Source organism: Peromyscus californicus, unplaced genomic scaffold, assembly GCF_007827085.1.
Source record: "Peromyscus californicus insignis strain IS unplaced genomic scaffold, ASM782708v3 Scaffold_13__1_contigs__length_99412109, whole genome shotgun sequence".
Lineage (NCBI taxonomy): Eukaryota > Metazoa > Chordata > Mammalia > Rodentia > Cricetidae > Peromyscus > Peromyscus californicus.
This window is the reverse complement of record NW_026294424.1, coordinates 69,787,287-69,807,879: the sequence shown is the minus strand read 5'-3', so window position 1 is coordinate 69,807,879 and position 20,593 is coordinate 69,787,287. Positions and strand designations below refer to the sequence as shown.

At 42.3% G+C, this 20,593-nt stretch overlaps 2 protein-coding genes across 16 annotated transcripts in view; one reads left to right on the top strand and one right to left on the bottom strand.

Annotated features, from left to right (window-relative positions):
• The window catches only part of Clock (clock circadian regulator), a 91,604-nt gene extending 84,006 nt beyond the window's left edge, over positions 1-7,598 (top strand). For all 15 annotated transcript variants that reach the window (XM_052735197.1, XM_052735195.1, XM_052735188.1 and 12 more), the window contains one exon: positions 556-7,598. In XM_052735197.1, coding sequence (XP_052591157.1) covers positions 556-744 — 189 coding nt within the window. In that variant the 3' untranslated portion in view covers positions 745-7,598. The remainder of the gene's footprint in view (positions 1-555) is intronic.
• A 1,438-nt stretch (positions 7,599-9,036) lies between these two features.
• Tmem165 (transmembrane protein 165) overlaps positions 9,037-20,593 on the bottom strand; it is a 29,317-nt gene continuing 17,760 nt past the window's right edge. Inside the window, exons 3-6 of the mRNA XM_052735202.1 lie at positions 15,234-15,409; positions 14,668-14,847; positions 10,442-10,547; positions 9,037-9,815 (exon numbers count right to left, since the gene is read on the bottom strand). Of these exons, the coding sequence (XP_052591162.1) occupies positions 9,739-9,815; positions 10,442-10,547; positions 14,668-14,847; positions 15,234-15,409 (539 nt within the window). The 3' untranslated portion in view covers positions 9,037-9,738. The remainder of the gene's footprint in view (positions 9,816-10,441; positions 10,548-14,667; positions 14,848-15,233; positions 15,410-20,593) is intronic.

The window sequence follows — 20,593 nt, the reverse complement described above, 5'->3', positions numbered from 1 at the left end:
CGCTTTAACAAGCGTCTACCTTGTTTTTCTCAAACAGGGTCTCATGGGGACCCGGGGTTCACTTCCTAGGTTACGTTGACTGACCAGTGAGCCCAGAGATCCTCCTGTCTCCACCTCCCCCATACTGGGACTACAAGCACTGTATGGACAGAGCTATTTTCTCAGCCCTGGCCTTGACTCTTTACCAGCAGGCAGAGCTGTGTGCAGAGGGCACTGTCGGACAGGCAGCGAGTGTTCGTGTCTTACACAGACATAGCTGTGCTCCAGCTCTCCTGCTTAAAATCTGGTCCTGTAGGAAATAAAGTAAAAATAAGTGGCTTGTCTCAAGACAATAGTATTTTGTACTGTTAAGTTCTCTCAGCACAGATTCCTTTGAAAAATTAAATTTTGTTATGTTTTCAGGAAGAAGGTAAGGCTTCTGTTTTCCAAAGAGAGTTTTTTAGATTGGCAAACCAAATGGGAATTGAAAGCTCTTGTCACTGTGGACAGTGGACACTGTGAATGGACAGTGTAAAGGCATAGAGCCATGCTGCATAATCCTTCTTCTGTTTTTAGACACCTCGGTTGCTCCATGGGAACCCTTCAGCTCAGCTCATCCTCTCTGCTGCCTTCCCACTACAGCAGAGCACCTTCCCTCCGTCACATCACCAGCAACACCAGCCTCAGCAGCAACAGCAGCAGCAGCAGCTTAGTCGGCACAGGACTGACAGCCTGACTGACCCTTCCAAGGTCCAGCCACAGTAGCACACACACACACACACACACACACTTCCTCTCTGACACTAGAGGAAGGGGAGGCCAGACAGTCACTCAGATGACAGGATTAGAAGTTGAGCAGTTCTGTGAGGGTGGTCTTGAGTGTTCCAGTTCCTGGATTAGTTGGTAGGGAAATGCTGCCCAGTGCTACAGATGTACATTAAATACCAGCCGATGGGAGATGATTATAGGGACACAGCCAATTCTGCAGTTTCTTTACCCAGATATTTTTTTAATGGAAAAAGAGTATATTGCCAAATGTTAACAAGCTCAACTATCATGACCTTTACCGAATCAGAAAAGCACTAACAATGTTGGTAGCTTTAGTGGTTCTGTGCCTGGTATCAGATGTTACAGAGGACACACCACTGCCAGGGATTTGCTTAGATTGCCATGAAGATAGTCCTGTAGTTAGTAGTCCCCACCCCAACTCCCCTCCCTGTTCAGATAATGATGGATCAGTGATTATTTGCAGAATGTTGTGCAGGTTTGAATTCTCTGTGTGTAGATGCTATATAGATGTGTATGTGTCTGGATGGAGAAGAGAAAGCAAACTTTCTGCACGCAGCACGAAAGCATTATCTGTCCTTACAGGTATGAGTACATTTCATTAGCTTTTGACACCATGTGCAAACTGGTAACAGCCTCTCTCTTTCATTTTGTTTACAACACAATAGTGTTCTAGTCACTTTTTCCAGGGCACAAGTTTTTTTGTTCGTGCTTTGGCTGTGATGTCACAGTTTGTTCAGTGATGTATAATGTGCTGCTGGTTAAATTATTGCTACATTTCCTTTTATTCAGAAATAGCCCTTATTTCATTATTTTTCAATTATGTTTGAAAATAGAATTGCACTGCTTTATTTTAGATGGTTGGTTGAGTTTGATCACATATTTTGATATATTTCATAGTTGGGATATTTATGTAAATGGTTTTCAACAAGCCTGAAAGTGATTTCAAGAATGTTTCAGTTATAAGAGTAAAATTTGCACACAGAACATTTTAGGCACTTTTTAACATTCTCAGTGGTGGGAATTTTAACTTTTAGGATTTGTTGGAGTCTTTTTATTATCCTTAAAATTTTCAATGCTTCTTTTAGTTAAAATGATTCAGGGTTATTTGAGGGGGAAAAACCCATAGTGCCTTGATTTTAATTCAGGTGATAACTCACCATCTTGAATTCATCGTCTGGTTTCAGTAGCAGTGTTGAAACCTTAGTACATTTTTAGCAGCATGTGGGTCTCGGTGTCATTCTCTGGCTCCCATGAAGACTGCCCTAACAGTATCAGAGTTGTTACAGTGATCCCAGAATTGTTTCCAAATTAGTATCTTCCTTTAAAGCTAAGTAGTCCTTTAAGAATTACCAGTTAATACTTGTTCAGAGAAATGGGGTAGAAATTGTCTTTAACCTTCATTGAAACACTAGAATATTACAACTCACATGCTTTCTAAACATGAATTAAGATTTCATCTGGCAATATCATACTCTCCAGGTAATAAACTCCAACGAAGTTACATATATTTTAAAAAGCATTTTTTTTTAGATTTTATGGTACTAATAATGGAATTTGCAATTATAGAACAAAAGATAAGTAGAAAATAGAATATAAAACATTACTGAGAAAAGGGAGGACAAGTGTGACAAATTAGAATTGACCTTAAAAGAAAGTGTGTAAGGGTGAGGCCACTCACTACACAAAGGTTCCCAGCAGTGAAAATAACCTACTGCAGAATCGCTAGATAAGGGCTCTGGGGAACACACGCGGAGTCAGTTATGGGTCCTCGGCTGTTGCCATTCTTAAGCATGTCTTTGTTTTCCTGTTTACCTGGCTGCAATTCAGTTAGAAGTTAGTGGTGACAAAGAAAACAACCAAAGAAAATTGGTACCTACCCTTCTGCAGAAGAAGTGTGGCCAGGTACCAGTCAGTAACTAACATATCACAGTTCTTCTAGCTGACATTCGTGTGAATACCCCGAAGAGTTGCAAGAATACATGTATATGTAAGCTTATATACACGTGATGAAATTGATGTAAGTAGAGCACCCACATTGCTTTTCGCCCCTCCCAAATTGCCTTCTTGATCTTATGCCATTCCATGTCATCTGAGTTGTGCCTCATTGACTTTGGCAATACCTAGTGATGAGGGTTTAGCTAACAGGAGATACAGTATACTAATTATGTAATTCCTGTTGTTCTCACAGTTCATCTTCTTGCTTAAAAGCAGTTGGTAAAGGAGCGCCTAGCCACTAATTTTGCCATCCATATGGAAAGTTGTGCTGGGCAACACTTGTCAGCACCAGCTGCCTCTTGGCTCCTTAATTCTTGGTTTCTTTGGGTGGCAAACTGTCCCTGTCTGCTTCCTACAGACTTGAGCATTCTGATGAAGATTCATCTGTTGCCTGTTCTTCGTTTCTATAGCCAAAGTTGTTGACTGAAACCTAAATCTAAAACCTAAATCATGAAAAGATACCAAATAGAAACACTTCGCAGCTTATAAACCTTAATGCCCCCTGCTCTATTTCATGGGGATTTCTTTTTCTTTAAAATGGTATTCTGGGCAGCACTTTTTAGTTAAGAATTGTTAGGGTGCAGGTCAGCTAGGTTCTTGTTGCCCTGAAGGTACTTTGCTCTGGGCTGCTCTGTAGAACATGGGGTGTTGCTGATCCTTTGGGATGAGAACAGTAAAGCACAAAGCTGCTCTGGAGGCTGCTGTCAAACCAGAGCCTAGACATGAAAGTACTCCTCTTTTCTCCCTTAGAGTAGTAACTGTAGGGTGGGGAGCAGATGTGACAGGTGGAGCTGCATGCAAATGAGCACTACAGGCCCTGCCCCAAGCTCCACCCTAAATTTAGGGTAGCTTTAGAGTGCTGTGTTCTGCTGTCGCATAGACAGGGCTTAGGAATGTACTACTAATCAAAGAATGCCAGTGATTTTGAGTTTGTGATAGACAACTCTGCAAACTAGTGAGTGTTTGAATTCTGTGTGCTGTAGTTGGTCATTGCCTTAAAGCAGTCTCTTGAAGTTAGTTGGGAGCACTGAAGCAGTCCAGCTGTGAGGGAGCTGAGCCCTTGTTCAAGCCTTAGAAAGGACCCTTAAAGTAGTAGTCTACAGAGGTAGGTTCTTTTCGCTTGGAATAGCACTGTCCTTTTAAAATGTTTCCGCTACATTGTGGCATTTTTTTTTCTAAGTGGAATACAGATAGCATTTTTAGTATTTCTTTTCTCTGTTTCTGTGGTGATTAAAGGTTTGTCGTGACATTTATGTAAAACTCGTTCAAGCCTATCACCTTTCCAGTACCTGTGGTCCTGTTCTTAGCACCACGGAGTCCACATTGGAAGGTATAAACACTGGATATTAATATTGTTGAGGGCATAAAGCCAGGAGTAAGCTGACTGGAACTCTTCAGTGGTGGAGAAGAAACAGCACAAAGGCACTTGCCATTTTCATAGTTATTAGGGAAAGAAACCTTTTAAGTTTGTCTGGATTGAGTGAACACTCTTCTAAGAGGAGCTTCTGAAGTAAATGCAAAGGAAAAGAGTTGACTATTTTTATAGCATATTTAATATATTTGTATAGAACTATGAGTGTAGTAGGAACCCTCCACCTGCCTCCCACTTTTCTAATCCCCCCCCTTTGCCATAGCCCTAGTACAGCCTCATCCGCATGGGTAATGTGCCTATTGTCAGCCTACCTACCAAAAGATAGTGCTGCTGCTTTCTGAGACAGGTGAGATCAGACTCTCATGCCTGGGGATCCTTTATGAGAGGAATAGCACACACTTAGAACAACATACCACAGTCTAAAAGCATCATTTTGAAAGGTAATAAGCACTTTATTGCAATTATTCATTTAGATAAAGTTTGTATCTTAGGCATTAACCATTTTTAAAGGATCCCCTAATCATCACTTAGGTGAAATTATAAATGACACATTTCTGAGAAATGTTTAGATCCAGTGAACCGTAGCAGGTTTATGGGAGTGATTTCAAGGTAGCCAAATAAACTCTGACTTTTGTTTTGAATGTGGTGGAGTCAGGAGATTATAGATGCGTAGTTCCATTTAAACACTATTGTAAACCTATCTTGCCTATTGTGTGGACACCAAAAGAGACCAATGAGCCTGTTTATTTTCAGAGGTCTAGGAATATGCATCTGTCTGAGTAGATATACAGAACTAATCTATAAATGGTTGGTAGTAATATTTTAGGATACAGTAATTTCAAGAATTATTGAGTGTTTTCAATGTGCCCTGAAATGTTGGCATGTCATTTCAGCGTTCCCATTTGAGTTGCTCTTGTAATATTTTTGCACAAAAAGGACTGAGAAAGACTGCTTTGGTTGAAGAAAAATATAATTTGGTCTTATCTTAATGTCTCCTGTGGAAACACTGGAGGTCAGTTTTGTTGGTATAGTTACTAATTCAGGATATTTAAAACAGTGTTGAACAGCTCACCAGAAATTAAGCAAACTTATATATTTAAAAATTAAAATTCTGTTTTTCCATGTGACTGTTTTGCATATTTTTTCCTTTGTCATAACACTACATTCCTTGTTTTTCCGAAATAATACTTTGAAAGATGAGTATTTAACAATACTCTGTAAGCTGCCTGGGTTTTCCCAGGAAAAGGTTCTAGTGACATAGCTTGTCGTTGTGTATAGTGTGTGGAGCCTGTTGGGATCCCATCAACACACCAGCAAACACTGAGGTGCTCAACTAACGACAATCACAGTAGGAAGTATCCATAGACCAACTTAGCAGGGGCTGAAGGAACTTGTTTCCAACGCAGTTCTCGGGGTTTCTTAAATAAAACGGCTGTGTATTTATTTATATTTGTATCTCTACATTTGGTCTCCTGTATTTAATTTATGGTCAGTTTGGTTTTCCTTGGAGAACTGGCTCTTGTTTGGGGGGCAAGTTGTTACCCCATGCCCCCCCCCCATGACTCTTCAGACAGATAATTGGACACTGTTGTCCATCAGGATGGCCGTGGCAGGTCACCCTGGGCGTCCGTCCCTGCGCTGCCCTCCTGCTCTGAACTATTTAGGAAGACACGGTCAAAGGTAGCTCATTTCAGTTCTGCTCTGTCACCGCTCCACCTTTTCCTGGTGTCACTGGTGCCTTCTGTGTGTCGTGGGCACTTTCCACAGTTTCTTCCCCACAGCCAGAGGCCAGCATGACAGAACCACGGGCACATGTTGATGTTGCCTTTGTTTTGCCCATTTGAGGAAACACTAGCAAAATAGTGTCTTTTAATGGCTGTCATCATTAAAGCCACATACCGAGTCCTTACATACAGTTGGACAATGTATGCACATTGAAAACTCTTTAAAAAGTTGGTTATCTTTCAATCTTCCATAGCCAGTACTATGGAAGTAAAGTGGTACTTGGACATGGGAGGCCTCGCTCGCTCGCTCGCTGTGTGACAATCCTTCCTGCCCACATGAACTGGTATACAGTCCTCCGTTAGCACTCTCATTGTGGCTCGGGAGTCCCATGGGTAGGGTCTAGCTCACAGGGACCCCTTGGAGAACAGTAATTAAAATACAGTCAGACACGAATTGAGTTTAATTATGTAAAAGGTGTTTAACTCTGATGAAGGTAAATTTAAAAAATACCATTTTTAGATATATGCTTATATATATCAGAGAAAACAAACTGTGACATTGCTTTAAAAAATGACATTCAAATGGTTTGTGCTTTGAGTTGGCCTGTACTGGTTCAAGTTTATTGCTGGCAATGGTTTTAAGAATACTACAGAGCTAAAATATAGGAAAAGCTGTTATCTTTAAATTAATGTATAACTAGACAATCATCTTCAAGCAAAAACATTGCCCGAAAGTCCCTTATTAAGCAATGGATGTGTCAGCCAGAGCGACTGGAAATGAAACCATTCTAAAATTATTTTGAAATCTGTTTTGTGGTTTAAGTTGGGGAAAGCTCTAGTATAGCACTTTCATATTCACCTTGTGTAAAGATTGAAGCCCAAAGACAAGTTAAATTAGTGCTGTTTTAAAACCAGTTAGTGCAAAAAATATATAAGTTTTATCCTTGTAAACTTTGTTAAATCAGTTAGTGGTTGTATAAACATGCACCAGATTCTTTGCTGTTCCGTGTGGTTCTTGCTCTGCTGTTCTTGACATTGCTGTCCTTACTGCTTGGTTCTGGGTTTAAATTAAAACAAGAGTAGACGTAGCTCATCATTTCCAGCTCCAAAGGGAGAGATGCATATGGCTAGTAATCCCCACAAAGCAAACATTTAATTGAAATAAATTTATTAAAAAAGACTGGCATTCTTTTAGGCATTATCCTTTTGCCAAAACCCTAAACTCCACAGAAGCATAACAGATAATGAATGGTTTCAGTGGTGCTGTATTAGGTTCCCTGGTTTTCATAAGCTATGTTGGATATACAGTATTGAATAAAATGTGGGTTCTTACTAGCAGCTGAATATTGCTATTTTAATTGAGTTTGATACAGTTGGTTATACTTGATTGTCAAAGTTACCCTTTTAAGAAAGTAAAACTGTGTTACCAGCATGCCTTCCCTCAGGCCTCTTGCTGTATGAGCACAGCTTTACTTCACATCTTCATGTTCTGTGCTCTTCTCCATAGTCTTGTATTCAGAATCTAAACTACAGCAAAAGAGCCAAGCAGTAGCAATGGTTTTCTTTTGTGTTTGTTTTTAATGTCAAAATAATTAGACCCAAACTTTGTTTCCTTCAGTTTTAAAAATAAAGAATACCTCAGTGCTGCTTCTCAGTATCACCTGCTTTATGTGGCACATAACATGTAAGAGTCACATTTGGATTTATAGAAAGACTATTAAATGTTTTTAAATCTGTCAGTAACATTTTCCTCTCTTTATTCAACAGTGGGGCCTAATTGTGTTAGCAGTGTTTACCTTGTAGCTTATGTTTTAATTACCACTCTAAGAAATGATGTCCTGCTGCTACAAGACTGCTTTCTCAGACAGTTACGCTTAGTACTCACACCCTCACCTACTCCTGGGGCTGCACTGCTGGCTGCTTTCTACAGTTCCGCGGGGTTTAACATATAGAAGGTGCAGTGTGGGGCCTAACCATATAGAAAGTGCAGTGTGAGGTCTAACCATATAAAAGTGCAGCATGAGGGTCTAACCATATAGAAAGTGCAGTGTGGAGTCTAACCATATAGAAAGTGCAGTGTGGAGTCTAACCCTATAAAAGTGCAGTGTGAGGGTCTAACCGTATAGAAAGTGCACTGTGGAGTCTAACCATATAGAAAATGCAGTGTGGAGTCTAACCCTATAAAAGTGCAGTGTGAGTGTCTAACCGTATAAAAGTGCAGTGTGAGTGTCTAACCGTATAGAAAGTGCAGTGTGGGGGTCTAACCGTATAAAAGTGCAGTGTGAGGGTCTAACCGTATAAAAGTGCAGTGTGAAGTTCTAACCATATGGAAAGTGCAGTGTGAGGGTCTAACCATATAGAAAGTGCAGTGTGGGGATCTAACCATATAAAACTGCAGTGTGAGGGTCTAACCGTGTAAAAGTGCAGTGTGAGGGTCTAACCATATAGAAAGTGCAGTGTGAGGGCCTAACCGTATAGAAAGTACAGTGTGGGGGTCTAACTTTATAGAAGGTACACTATAGGTCTAACCATATAGAAGATTCAGTGTGGGGACATGACTTAGGATTTCTTTAAAGTGTTTTGTTTTAATTCATGGAAATTGTTTTTTGTCTTGTCCTTCAGTACTACAGTTTTACGGAGTTAGAAAACTCCTTAAAAGCTTGCAGAAAAGACTTCATCAATATTTGCTGTTGCCTAACAATATTTGGAAGAACAGCTAACAACTAAAAGTAACTTTGAACAGTTTTCATTAGAGTGCTAGGTAACTTAGCTAGTTCTTCACAATCTCCTCAAATTACAAATTACATTGTGGACCTTTGTCATTGCTTAGCAAACTGCGTTGTTCTATCATGTTCCACAGGGACTACCTGGACACTTCTATAGAGGAAGCAGCCTTCACATTTAAAGAGATTATTAATGGCAGTGCTACCACATTACACTAGAACCCAGGCAGGGAGAAAACAACTTTTGCTATCTATCTGAGTGTACAGTATAGTCAGAATATACTCGGAGTCATTACTGGGGAACACCCTTGGCACAAGGGATGACGTGCTCTGGACTAAACTGCATATTAGTTCCTTGAAGGAAGTAACAGAATGTCAGTATCATAAATAGGGAGTACTACTACTTCTTTGGTAAGTTATGAAGTGTTCTATATAACACACAAGGAAAAACAAGTACTACTCATACCACTTTTATTTACATTGTATCTGTTACATTGTTTATTCAATATAGAAAAAAATAGGAATACATTCATAGTATTCTCTTTTAATTTGGTAAGTCCATGTTGTCAAATATTGACTATTTTTATATTGGGTGTCCTACCCAATTAAAAAAAAATAAGAGAGAATGGACCTAGCCAACAACTCTTATGGCATGTTATTGATACAACAGTAAAACCTATTTCTCTCTTTAATCCTAATTCCCAAAAGACAAGATAAAACTACTGATTACTCTACTGGCTCAGGAATAGGGTTTTAAAAGTACAAACAATTCATTCTTTCCCCCAAGGAAATGTTTAAGCTATACATATAAACACCCCAGTGACCAAGGAGAAAATATATTTATAAAAGCGTCATACAACAAAAAAACTCAAGAGATCAGTCCCACTGCAGTGGATACACATGTCCAAACTGAAGTGGGGCTCAAGTGTTAACATAATCAGGCTAGAGAAAAACCCACACTGAGAAATCAGACTTTCTTTTAAAATTTTTTACAAATAAGATCAATGATTATCTCTTTTGGACATAATACTTCATTAAATGGGTCAAACTTACAAATTAATACTACAAAATACAGTATTTTCCATTACTTTTAGTTGTGATGTACACTATGTACAGAAAGTTGCATATCTTAAGCTGAATACAGATGGACAGTGTTTTAAAAACCAGAATCTGGACTTATAAATAGTGCAGAAAACGCAAATGCCAAAAAAACGATGCCTCCTATGATTGTCACTGGAAAAAAGAAGAGAGAAGATGAGTGAGGTAGCATGTCTTCTTCCACTGGGACGTCATGCAAACAAAACCAAGTTTCTGTTTTTTCTACTCTCACTAACTACTCCTGAGAACGTCAGTGACAAAGTATTCCTGACTCACTCTTCCCTGATACCCAGACCTTTCTCTGGGCACTGCTTGGACAAAGACTTAAACCGTTGGCAAGCAGCAGGACTACAGGAGCTCATCTTTTTGAAAACTCAAGGATATTCCGGGGCAGGAGGATGGCTAAGCACACAGAGGTGCTGCTGCCAAGCCTGAGAGTCAATGCTCACAAGCCTCAGAACCCAAACTGCCTTTCAAAGTGAAAATGGGTCCCTTCATAAACACACTTCAGGCCAAACTTCACACTTACACATGCGTTCTTCACTGGCCTTTTCTTAGATAAATTTGTGATTGACTGATTTGTACACACGGGAAAAGAAGTCAGTTTGCAGTAACAGGGATGAATACACAGGCCTGGGTGATGAGCACAAAGACCAGGCCATCTCTGCAAGAGATGATCAAAGCTAGCACACCGTTTCTATTATCTGTGATCTTCAAGCACTAGAATATGTTTGCATTTTAATGAAAAAATGAGACCTTACCTGTTCTAACAGATATTTTCTGTGCTATCATCCTTCCTCCAATTACTGCCAATCCAGTGCATAAGCAGTGTCCCACTGTTCCACCCACTGCTACACCATAGGGATCCTGGAAGCAGACGCAGCTAGCGTTAATTTGTTAAGTTGGAGATGCTGTTTGAGAAACATCAGTATGAAGTAGAACTGAAAATGGGTCATGAACCACTTATCATAAACTCTTGTAAAAACCCAGATAACTCAGTAACTTTATGAAACAGGAAACAGCTGCTTCAAGGAATGTGTGTTGTATGATATTTTGTGTTTTGACAAATAAAGCTTGCCTTTCAGAGAAGCAGAGCAGCAGCCACCAGAGACTTCTTACCTCTACGAATCCTCAGACTGAATGGGTGCCGAGATCCTGTCTCTACCCGCCTTATATTCCTGTCTCCACCTCCCTAGTGCTGGGATTAAAGGCCTGAGATCCTAAATGCTGGGATCAAAGGTGTGAGCCACCACAGCACAGCTATTTCTCTTTTAGACTGGTTCAATCCTATGTAGCCTAGGGTGGCCTTGAACTCCTGATCTTCTTGCTTCCTCCTCCCAAGTGCTGGGAGACCACTTGCCTGGTCTCTATGGTTAACTAGTGACTAGCTCCACCCTCTGATCTCCAGGCAAGCTTTGTCAGAACACAAAATAACATATAACACATATGGACAGTACAAGGCTAGATGTGAATATAGAAATTCTGTATGGTACAGTATTGCTGTACTTCCTGGGAGCCAAAATCCTGCTCCATAACCCTTGTGCTTTTAGCTTGAGGTAGGGAATAAATACTACCAGAATGAACTGGAAGGTATCAAATTGGTGGAGCAGTGAAAGCTTTCCAGAACAGACAGACCAGAAGAGTAGGTAAGAACACCATGTATCTCTTGTGGAGGAGGAGAGTCAAGGAGGCCCCAGAGAGGAGTATGTCAGGAAGGGTGGGAGCAGGGATGGAGTATAGGGCTATAGGTTGGCACTTGACTCCTGTTTCAGAGGTCAAGGTTCAATCCCTAGCTACAAGGGATCCCTATGAAGTCTTAAGTCAGCCTTGTCTTGAGACAATGGCTAGTTTTAACACAAGTGGATTTCTGCTTTCAATGAAGACAAGGAACTAGAAGGGAGTAGGACCAAGGAGACATCACAACCCTGGTATGAAATAGTGCTGACTGGACTGGTAGACGAAGAAGAAAAGCAGATGAATGGGAAGGCACATGGGATGCTATGAAAGCAATCAGGTATGACAGCCAAAGACCCAAATAGCCATGGTATTACTGATGCGGTGGAAAAGGCCGGAGGCTCACTCAGTGGTTAGGAATACTTGTTCTCTTCTTGAGGACCAGAATTCCAACACCATGTCACGGGGCTCAGCACTGCCTGTAACTCCATTTCCAGGGAATTCAATACCCTCTTCTGGCTTCTAGCACCCACATACATGTGGCATACACAGATTCACATAAATAAAGTATGTTTTAAAAGGAGCAGAGGAATGAATTAAGGGTGCTGGCAAATTAAAAGTGGAGTATATTCGGTTGAAAGCTAGGCACAGAGCACACTTGTAATCTCAACATTCAGGAGGCTTAGGTAAGAGGATTGTCTGAGATTCAAAGCCAGCTTTGCTTAGCTAAAGCAAGTTCCAGCCCAACCTGAAGTACAGAATGAGAATTGCCTTTCAATAAAGGCCAAATTTGATAGTAAATAACACCATCTGAGGCAGCATGTCTAAAAACTCATAGGAAAAAAGCATGGACAAGTCGACCATGACATAATCAACAGGATGAAGACTGCCCGGTAGTTGGTCTCAACTAGTCTCAGCACTGGTGAACGTCTGTCATGTCTGTGATGAACAGAAAGGCAACCTAAGGGGAGTGGGTTTACTTGGGGTCACAGCTCAAGAGAACAGTTCATCGTGGTGGAGGCCATGAAAGCAGGAACGTGAGGCAGCTGGTCACTAGCATCCACAATCAGGAAGCAGTGGTGATGAATGCTTGTACAGTGCAGCTCACTTCCTCCTTATACTACTGTCCAGGGTCCTAGGCCAGGGAATGGTGCCTCCACCCATAAGTGGGATCTTCTACCCTAGTCTAGTCAACATAATTCCCATCTCAGCTGACTCTAAGATCTCAAGTTGATAACGGATTAACCATCCATCCCACCCTGTGAGGTCAGCAGCTGGGTGGTAGAGCTGTCCTCTTAACCAACCATAATCGTGCTCTTTGAACTATGGGAAGGTAGGAGGAGGAGAAGGGACAGAAGGACCAAGGAACGGGGCTGCATTTCCCCCCTAAAGACAGAGTGGAGGGAACAATGCAGAAAATACTCCGAAAACTGAGCTGGGAGAAAGGCAAAGATTTGCACTGTAAGGGAGGGTGCGACCTGGGGTCCAAGACTGCACTGTGCTTGGTGGGGATGAAGAGAGCTGAGCAACAGGTCAGCAGCCAGCTGCTGTGAGTGAAAAGGCAGCGTATATACAGTCAGCAATCAGAAGTGGCCTGAGCATGTGCAGGAGAAGGTACTACCACCAAACTGCCACCCCAGAAGATGACTACATTCCATCTGAAATTAAATCTTTTTAAATCAGTGGGTTAAATAAAGTTACTTTAACAAAGACTGAAAAAAATGCTGTTAACCTGTATTAGTGGACCCTTCAAAAGCAAAACAGCATGTTTTATACAAAGGAGGAGAGTAGTTTTAACACGCGAGTGCTCGAGTGGGGACTGCTAGACACCCCTATGCACTGCTGTATGCCATCTCCAGACAGAAATCCACGAAGTGGGTACCTGTGGTGCCGGCTGACACTGACAGAACCTCCCCCACCAGCTCATTCACAAGGCCAACTCTGGCATTTGAAGAGAAATGAAGACAGGATACAGCCATTAAGGGGCATTTTTAAAGTTTGTTTTAGGAGAATCAAATAGAGTTCCTTTTTTGTTTTTTCCATCTCCAAATAAAGCATCAGGCTTCCTTCCCTGTGATCTCAGTCCTGGCCTGAAAATGCTTTCTATTTTAAGCTAGAGGACTATGTTAAGGAACTTTTGTTTGTTTTGTTTTGTTTTGAGACAGGGTTGTGTTACAGCTCAGGCTGTCCTGGAATTCTCTTTGTAGACCAGGCTGGCCTTGAACTCACCGAGATCCACCTGCCTCTGCCTCTGCCTCTGCTGGGATTAAAGGTGAGTGCCGCCACCACCACCCTAGGAACTTGATCTTTTATGACAGACATTTCCAAGGATTTAAAAATGTTTCAGTGTCAAACAGTGTAACTGATAAAGTTACCATCAAGAACATGCAGCTCCTCAGGACATCAGCATCTGTGAACAGAAACTGACACCTCACAGGAGATGACATTAAACACCCTCCCCATTCCCCAGTAGCAAACCAGTAGGTATCTTTTGAATATATGTACCCAAGGGCAAGACAGAAGACAGGCTCACTTCTGGTGCCACCTCGAGTCACCCCCCCTCTCTGAGCCTTGGGTTCTTAACTGTTCAGTAAGGGTTGGGAGGCATCTTCTGACTTACACATTCTAGCGCTGAGGTGGAACAGGAATGCTCTACAGAACAGGCCCTGGGCATCCCAAGATGAGCACTGTAAGCATTCTGATGTGCTTAGATACTATTAGTTTCTTCTCTCTTTTAGAAGGAACCCTCCTTGGGTCAGTGAGAACTCACAGGCAAAGGTGCTTCAGAAAATTTCTCTGAGTCATTAAAGTGATGTTGCAAAATGAGTAATCAGAGCTGCTCAGAAATTTATGAATAAGTGAACAAGTTCCCCTCTGTTACACCGATTTTTACTATTAAGTTTTTTGTTTGGTTTTAGGATGGTCTCAGTATGTAGCCCAGGCTGACACTGAATTCAAGATCATCACTGCCAGGACTCCCCACTGCTGGGGTTACCAGCAAAGTGATATACTAGTTTATATCCTCAGTAAGCATACAGAGAAGTCATGAGAAGAAAGCCAAGCAACAAAGACACCAGCCACAGCTTTATTTTGGCAAAACATGGGAAAAGGACCCAGCAAGATAAAAAGAAAAGACAAATTAAATTTGGGCCCAGGAACTACAGACATGGAGAAAAACCCAGAGGCTAATCCAGGTCATAAAGTGAGCAGAAGTGTCAAACTTTCAGCATAGGTAGTCACCCTGTGGTCCGCTCCCCCACTGGTGTGGAGCAATGGGAACTGCAGTCTTGATACAGAAACAAACACCACTCACCTCTCTAGCTGCCAGAACAATAGTAGTGAGCTGAGAGCGATCGCCCCATTCCGCCAAGAATGTTAACGTGAGCGCTTGAACAAAAATGGGTGAAATAAAATGCAACCACTTTTTCTGAGGTATTGTTGTGCTTGTACCAGTTTCAACATCTGGTCCATTTAAGAGTTTGGTTCGTTGGAACTGAAACAAGTAAAAATTACCATTAACCCCAATACGTATATCAAAATATCACAGAGTCACTCAGTCCCTTTAATGCATTTAAATTGTGTGTCATATTCATCAAAGAAAATACACTTCTGCATCCTTCGACTGACTGCCTGCAGCCACCGGCCTCATATAGTATCAGCTTTCCCCCTGCAACAAGACCAAACAGTATGCAGACGCTTAAGAAAGAGGTAGAACTAACAGTTCCAGGATTCAGACACTCCACCAGCCAAAGAGGCTGACTATTTGGTAAACAGTTCCCTCCCTGCCACAAGCACAGTAACCCCAAAGCCTATCAGAGCCAAGCTGTAAGAGCAGAAACTAATCAGGCTAACTCATGGCATGTACCAGTGACAACTCACTTCTTCGTCCTTCTTCTTCAACTCTGCTTGAACTTCTTCCAGCTCCTCCTGACCCTCATCTGGGCTCATCTTCAAACCTTCCCGAAGCATTCTGATGCCAAAAATGGCAAAGAGTGCAGTTGAAACATAGTAGGTATACACCCTGGGGATGACTGTTGTGGCATAGCCAAACAAAACTGTAAGGAAATGCCAAGAGTGTTAACAGGTGTTTTCCACAACGTGCCAAAGAAACAGTAACTCAAGAAATTGTAATTTACTTTGTTGAAGGAAAAATGGTTCACATTAGACACATCAAATATGTAATGACCTGCAATACCCTGCAATGCTTCTTGCTTTCCAGAACTGAACCTTTAGAATGGCAGAGCTCACCGGCTTTCCAAGACAAGCATGGCCTTATTACCAGGGCGCCCACATCTGCCACTGGCCCTTTCAGACATGGCCCTCTTCCCCAGTCATGTTCACCTAGGGCCGCCTTCCCACTGACATCTGTGTAGGCACAATACTTGAGCCAGGTTGACTGTGATGTCCTCTAAGAATTTCAAGACTTTATAAACTGGAAACCACATTCCATTCTATAAGTTTCTTTGTCATAGATCTTTCAAAGATCAAGAATCATGACAATTCTCTTACAGCACAATTCACACTGTTCCTTTTTAACTATGTAAATTTAGCATATCTTATGAAATACTAAAAATTCTTTATTAGGTATCTGTAGACATACCAATATGGCATATATTTTCTATCTCTTGTCTACTGAAAGGGCCAAGAAATAGACATTTCAGTAACAAAGAGCATTCTTGGGGACTTCTGAGATGGGTCTGAGCAAGCACAGGATGTACCTGTGGTATCTTATGACTAGAAGGTAAGGAAGAGCAAGAACCTGCCACACAGACAATCCCTGGAGAAAGCGTATGTGCGTAGGAGTGAGAAAGGAGTGTGCAAGGCTAGATTTCACTCATGTAGAGCAGAAGCCAAGATAGGAAGAGGAAAGCATCGAGAGAAAATACACAAGAATTACACTAGATCTCTGGGGAAATGCTGGTAAAGAACAGGTACTCATTGTGTTACAGTGTGTCTCATAGGTTGGATATTAGCTGCAAGAGAAGACTAGGGAAGAAAATCCTCAACTGGGCAAGCCAAACTACAATGTCAATGAGGAAAAGAATGGATGCCTCGTGCTCCCATAAGATACTCTTCTGAGGACACGACACCAGTGCAGCTTCTGGCCAAGATGTAACTTGAGTTTAACCATGTGGAAACATCCCACACAAGGAAAAACCGTGGGGTACAGGAGAGGGCATGACATTATTCTCTAAAACCTGTTGATAACATAAAACATAATAAAAGTCTAGGTAGTATTTCAAATTAAAAACAGCAGCTAAATCAAACACCTGATCTTGCCTAGACATTGTACAGGTGCAAACAGGTGTCACAAAGGACAAAAGTAAGTAAAGAAGGAAAGAAGTATGGTAGATTAAAGTAGTGTGCACCCAAGAGTGGGCTCTGCACCCCATATGACAGGCAGCTGACCCTGGTGTTGGGGACACCAGTGGTTGGAGCCAGCCCTAGGGGCACTAGAGTGGGAGAGCTGCCCCCCACCCCTAGGCCCCCGACAGCAGTGGGGAGAGAGGGCCCTGCACCTCACCTGGGCAAAACAGTAGAGCTGGCCCTGGCAGTGTGGGTGAGAAGGACCTGGATCTGAGGGTCCCAGAGTGGGAGAACTGGCCCTGCTCCTTGCTGCACGCTGCACTGGGTGATGAGCTGAGGCGGTGCTGGAGAGATCGTCTGGGACCAGGCTGACCAACCCAGCTATCGCCCAGGCCCAGGGCTGAGTTGGCCCACCCCAACATCCAACTCATCTATGAACTGTTGGAGCATGTGAAGGGGACAAACCTACAGATCCAAAACTGCAGGACCTCCATGACACAGGACCACAGGATCCACAAGGAGCCCCAGTGAGAACCCAGTATTGATCGGTGATGTAACAGAAGCCAGAGGCCTTGAGCAATGACTCATGGCAAAGAACATTTGCAAGTAAAGATGAATGGACTAAAGGGTGAACTTGTGGGACTCAACGGGCCGCACTACAGCTTCACAAGATTCTTCTGTTTGTGTTTTGTTTCTTTGTTTTGTTTGGTTTTGGGTTTTCCTTTTAAATTTGGTTTTTGGGAAGAGGTTGCAAAGGCAGAGGGAACAGGGAAGTAAGTGGGATCGGAATGCATGATGTGAAATCCACAAAGAATCAAGAAAAGTTTAAAAAAAGTACTCTTGTGTGTGTAGTGTGTGTAAATAAATACACATTATTTGCCTACAGATACAGAAATTATCCAAACATACTCAGATTATTTACACAGATTGGACACAAATGCTAAAGCAATAGGGTAAGATATTAACAGTAGGTGCATCTGAGCAAGAAAAGCACATCAGTATTCACTATCCCCTCTTACTTGTGCAGCTTTACAAATTTAAAATCACTTCAGTAACAATCTCGGGAGGTGGCTCCCTGGGTGAAGCATTTACTGCGCACGCATGAGGACCTGAGTCTGAGTCCGGGGAAACCACAGACAACTGGACACAGCAGCACACATCTGGATCTTAGTGCTCATATAAAACTGGACACAGCAGCACACATCTGGATCTTAGTGCTCACATAAAACTGGACACAGCAGCACACATCTGGATCTTAATGCTCACATGGGGCAAGGAGGAATGCGAGTCAGAAGCAGGAGAATCTCCAGAAGCTCATACATACACAGCTGTGAACATGAGACCCTGTCAAGACAGAAGGTGAGGACCAACACCACCCTAGATTGTCCCCTTACCTCCACACATGCACTATGTAGATACCCACACTTACACAAGCACACACATACAAGATAGAAAAAGAAAAACTACTTCTGTAAAAAAAATAGTAAGTGTTGAAATAAAACGTGGAAAACCTTTTGAAATCTCCCAAACTTAAATTAATTCTTCTTTTCTCTTCAGCTACAACATTCTCAATTCCTGTGAGTTCCCGAAGACCCAGACACGTCTAAGAAACCCCATTACACTGTCTTCTGGAGGCCCAGACCTCAGAAGCACCGTCCCACAACATAATCTGTGCTTTTGGCTCCTGCCCTCAGGTCTCCTCTGCGTCACCACCTTGTCCTCTGGGGCCAGCAGTCAAGTGTAACAGCAGTTTAAGAAAAGCTGTGTTACCACACCGGAAGGTCTGAAGCTCAGGGCGACTACTGCATAAGGGGAGAGCATAGACTGTGGGTCCCCGCTGGACAAGGATCATGGGTCCAGGGAGGGATGAGAGGGATTTCACCACACTAGGGTCAGTGTGGTACAAACTTGTGAACTGTGTTTCCCTGGAGCGTTCCTTCCATGTAACACTATGCACACGTGGCTGCAGAGAGCTGGTCCGGCACACGTGAGGGCTCGGGGAGGGAGCACTGTGGCAGCCCCCCTCTTCGCTGGCATCTCAACGGGAGCAGCCCCCAATGGTGTTTGTCACGCCTGGCTTTCCTCCCTCCTTCGCTTTTCCTTTGGTTTCTCTTTTAAAACCTTTCTAAGCAGGACGATGGTGGTGAACATCTTTGATCCCAGCACTGGAGGGAGGGGTAGAGGGGACAGAGGCCGGCTCATCTCTGTGTTCGAGGACAGCTAAGAAACCCTGTCTTAAACGGCCAAAACGTAAACAAACAAACAAGCAAAGAAACCATTCCTGGCACTCAAACACTTCAGTGGCAACAATTTATCAAGTTCATATTTCAGTTTCCTACACCACTGCTAAATATAAGAGTTAAGGTACTTATACTTCTGTACACAAGACTACCATGTATAAAAACAGTACTGTGATACAATTCAGAAAAACTTTTCTTGGTGTACCTGATGGTTAACAAATGTAACATAAAAACCTTCCTGAGCTAGCTATCACTTGATAAATCATTCAAAGTAATTTTTCATCATATGATTTGTAACACTCAGGAGTTCTTAACTACTGAGTAGTAGCATGGCTCTAACAAAAATTCTTTAAGATTTATTTATGTGAATACAATTTCTCTGCTATCAAAAAACTTTTTAAGAATTCAGTTTTATCTTACTTGACTCTAACAATAGATATTCATCCACAAACTAATGGGACCAAGTTCTCATTGTTTAAATATGATTAAGTTTGTGATATAGTTACTTTAACTATATACTAATAATCCATAAAATCCATAAAATTAAGCCGGGCGGTGGTGGCGCACGCCTTTAACCCCAGCACTCGGGAGGCAGAGCCAGGCGGATCTCTGTGAGTTCGAGGCCAGCCTGGGCTACCAAGTGAGTCCCAGGAAAGGCGCAAAGCTACACAGAGAAACCCTGTCTCGAGGAAAAAAAAAAAAAAATTAAATGTTTAAAGACTTAATAACAAAAGGAACCTTCAAAAACCTTTAAAATCCAGCATCATATGGGTCCTTTTCTTACAGGAAGATAAACAAGTATGATCCATATAAGGCTTTCAAACAGTTATTATAGTAGAGCTCACTGAGGAAAACAATACAGGAAAACACAAGTCCCACAGACTTCCAGCTGCTCACATATGTCCTCAAAGGGACAACTGTGACAGCACACAGGAAACCGATAGGATTTAAGATCCCACTGGGCAGATCTTTGTAGTTATCTATCTATCTATCTATCTATCTATCTATCTATCTATCTATCTATCTATTTATCTATTTGATGAGTGAACGTTCGGCCTGTTTGCATGCCTGACACCTGATGTGGTCAGAAGGGAGCACCTGATGGATGCCCTGAACTTGTTATGAGGAGGTGCTGGAGGTGCTGGGAGCCAAACCTGGGTCTCCGCAAGGGCAGCAAGAGCTCTCAACTGCTCAACTATCTCTCCAGCCTCAGATTTTATTATTTTACTGTTTTTATATTTTTAATCTTTGTTTGAAGTTTTTGGTGTGTATATATAGGAGTATGAAGGTGTTAGCACGTGGAGGCCACAGGAAGACATAGGGGGTCTCTCACCGACCTGGCACTCAACAGTTTCCGTTGTCCAGTGAGTACCACTGTCTCCACTCCATAAAGCTGGGGTTACAGGCACAGGCGGGCAGACGTACCTGGCTTTATGTGGGTGCTAGGAGTTAAACTTCGGTCCTCATGGCACACAGCCCACTGTGCACTCGCCCGCTGAGCCAGCTCTCCAGCCCTGCACTGGGCATGCTTTACAATACCGTTACTAGTGTGCTGTATACAATATACGGGAAATGAGGTCTCTGCAACTCCTCAAATTTAAGTTTAAAAAAACGAATGTATTTTAGGTAGCATCAGATGAAGTGCAAAACGATGTTTAGGTCCCGCCAGGGAGATCAGAGGCACCAGGCAGC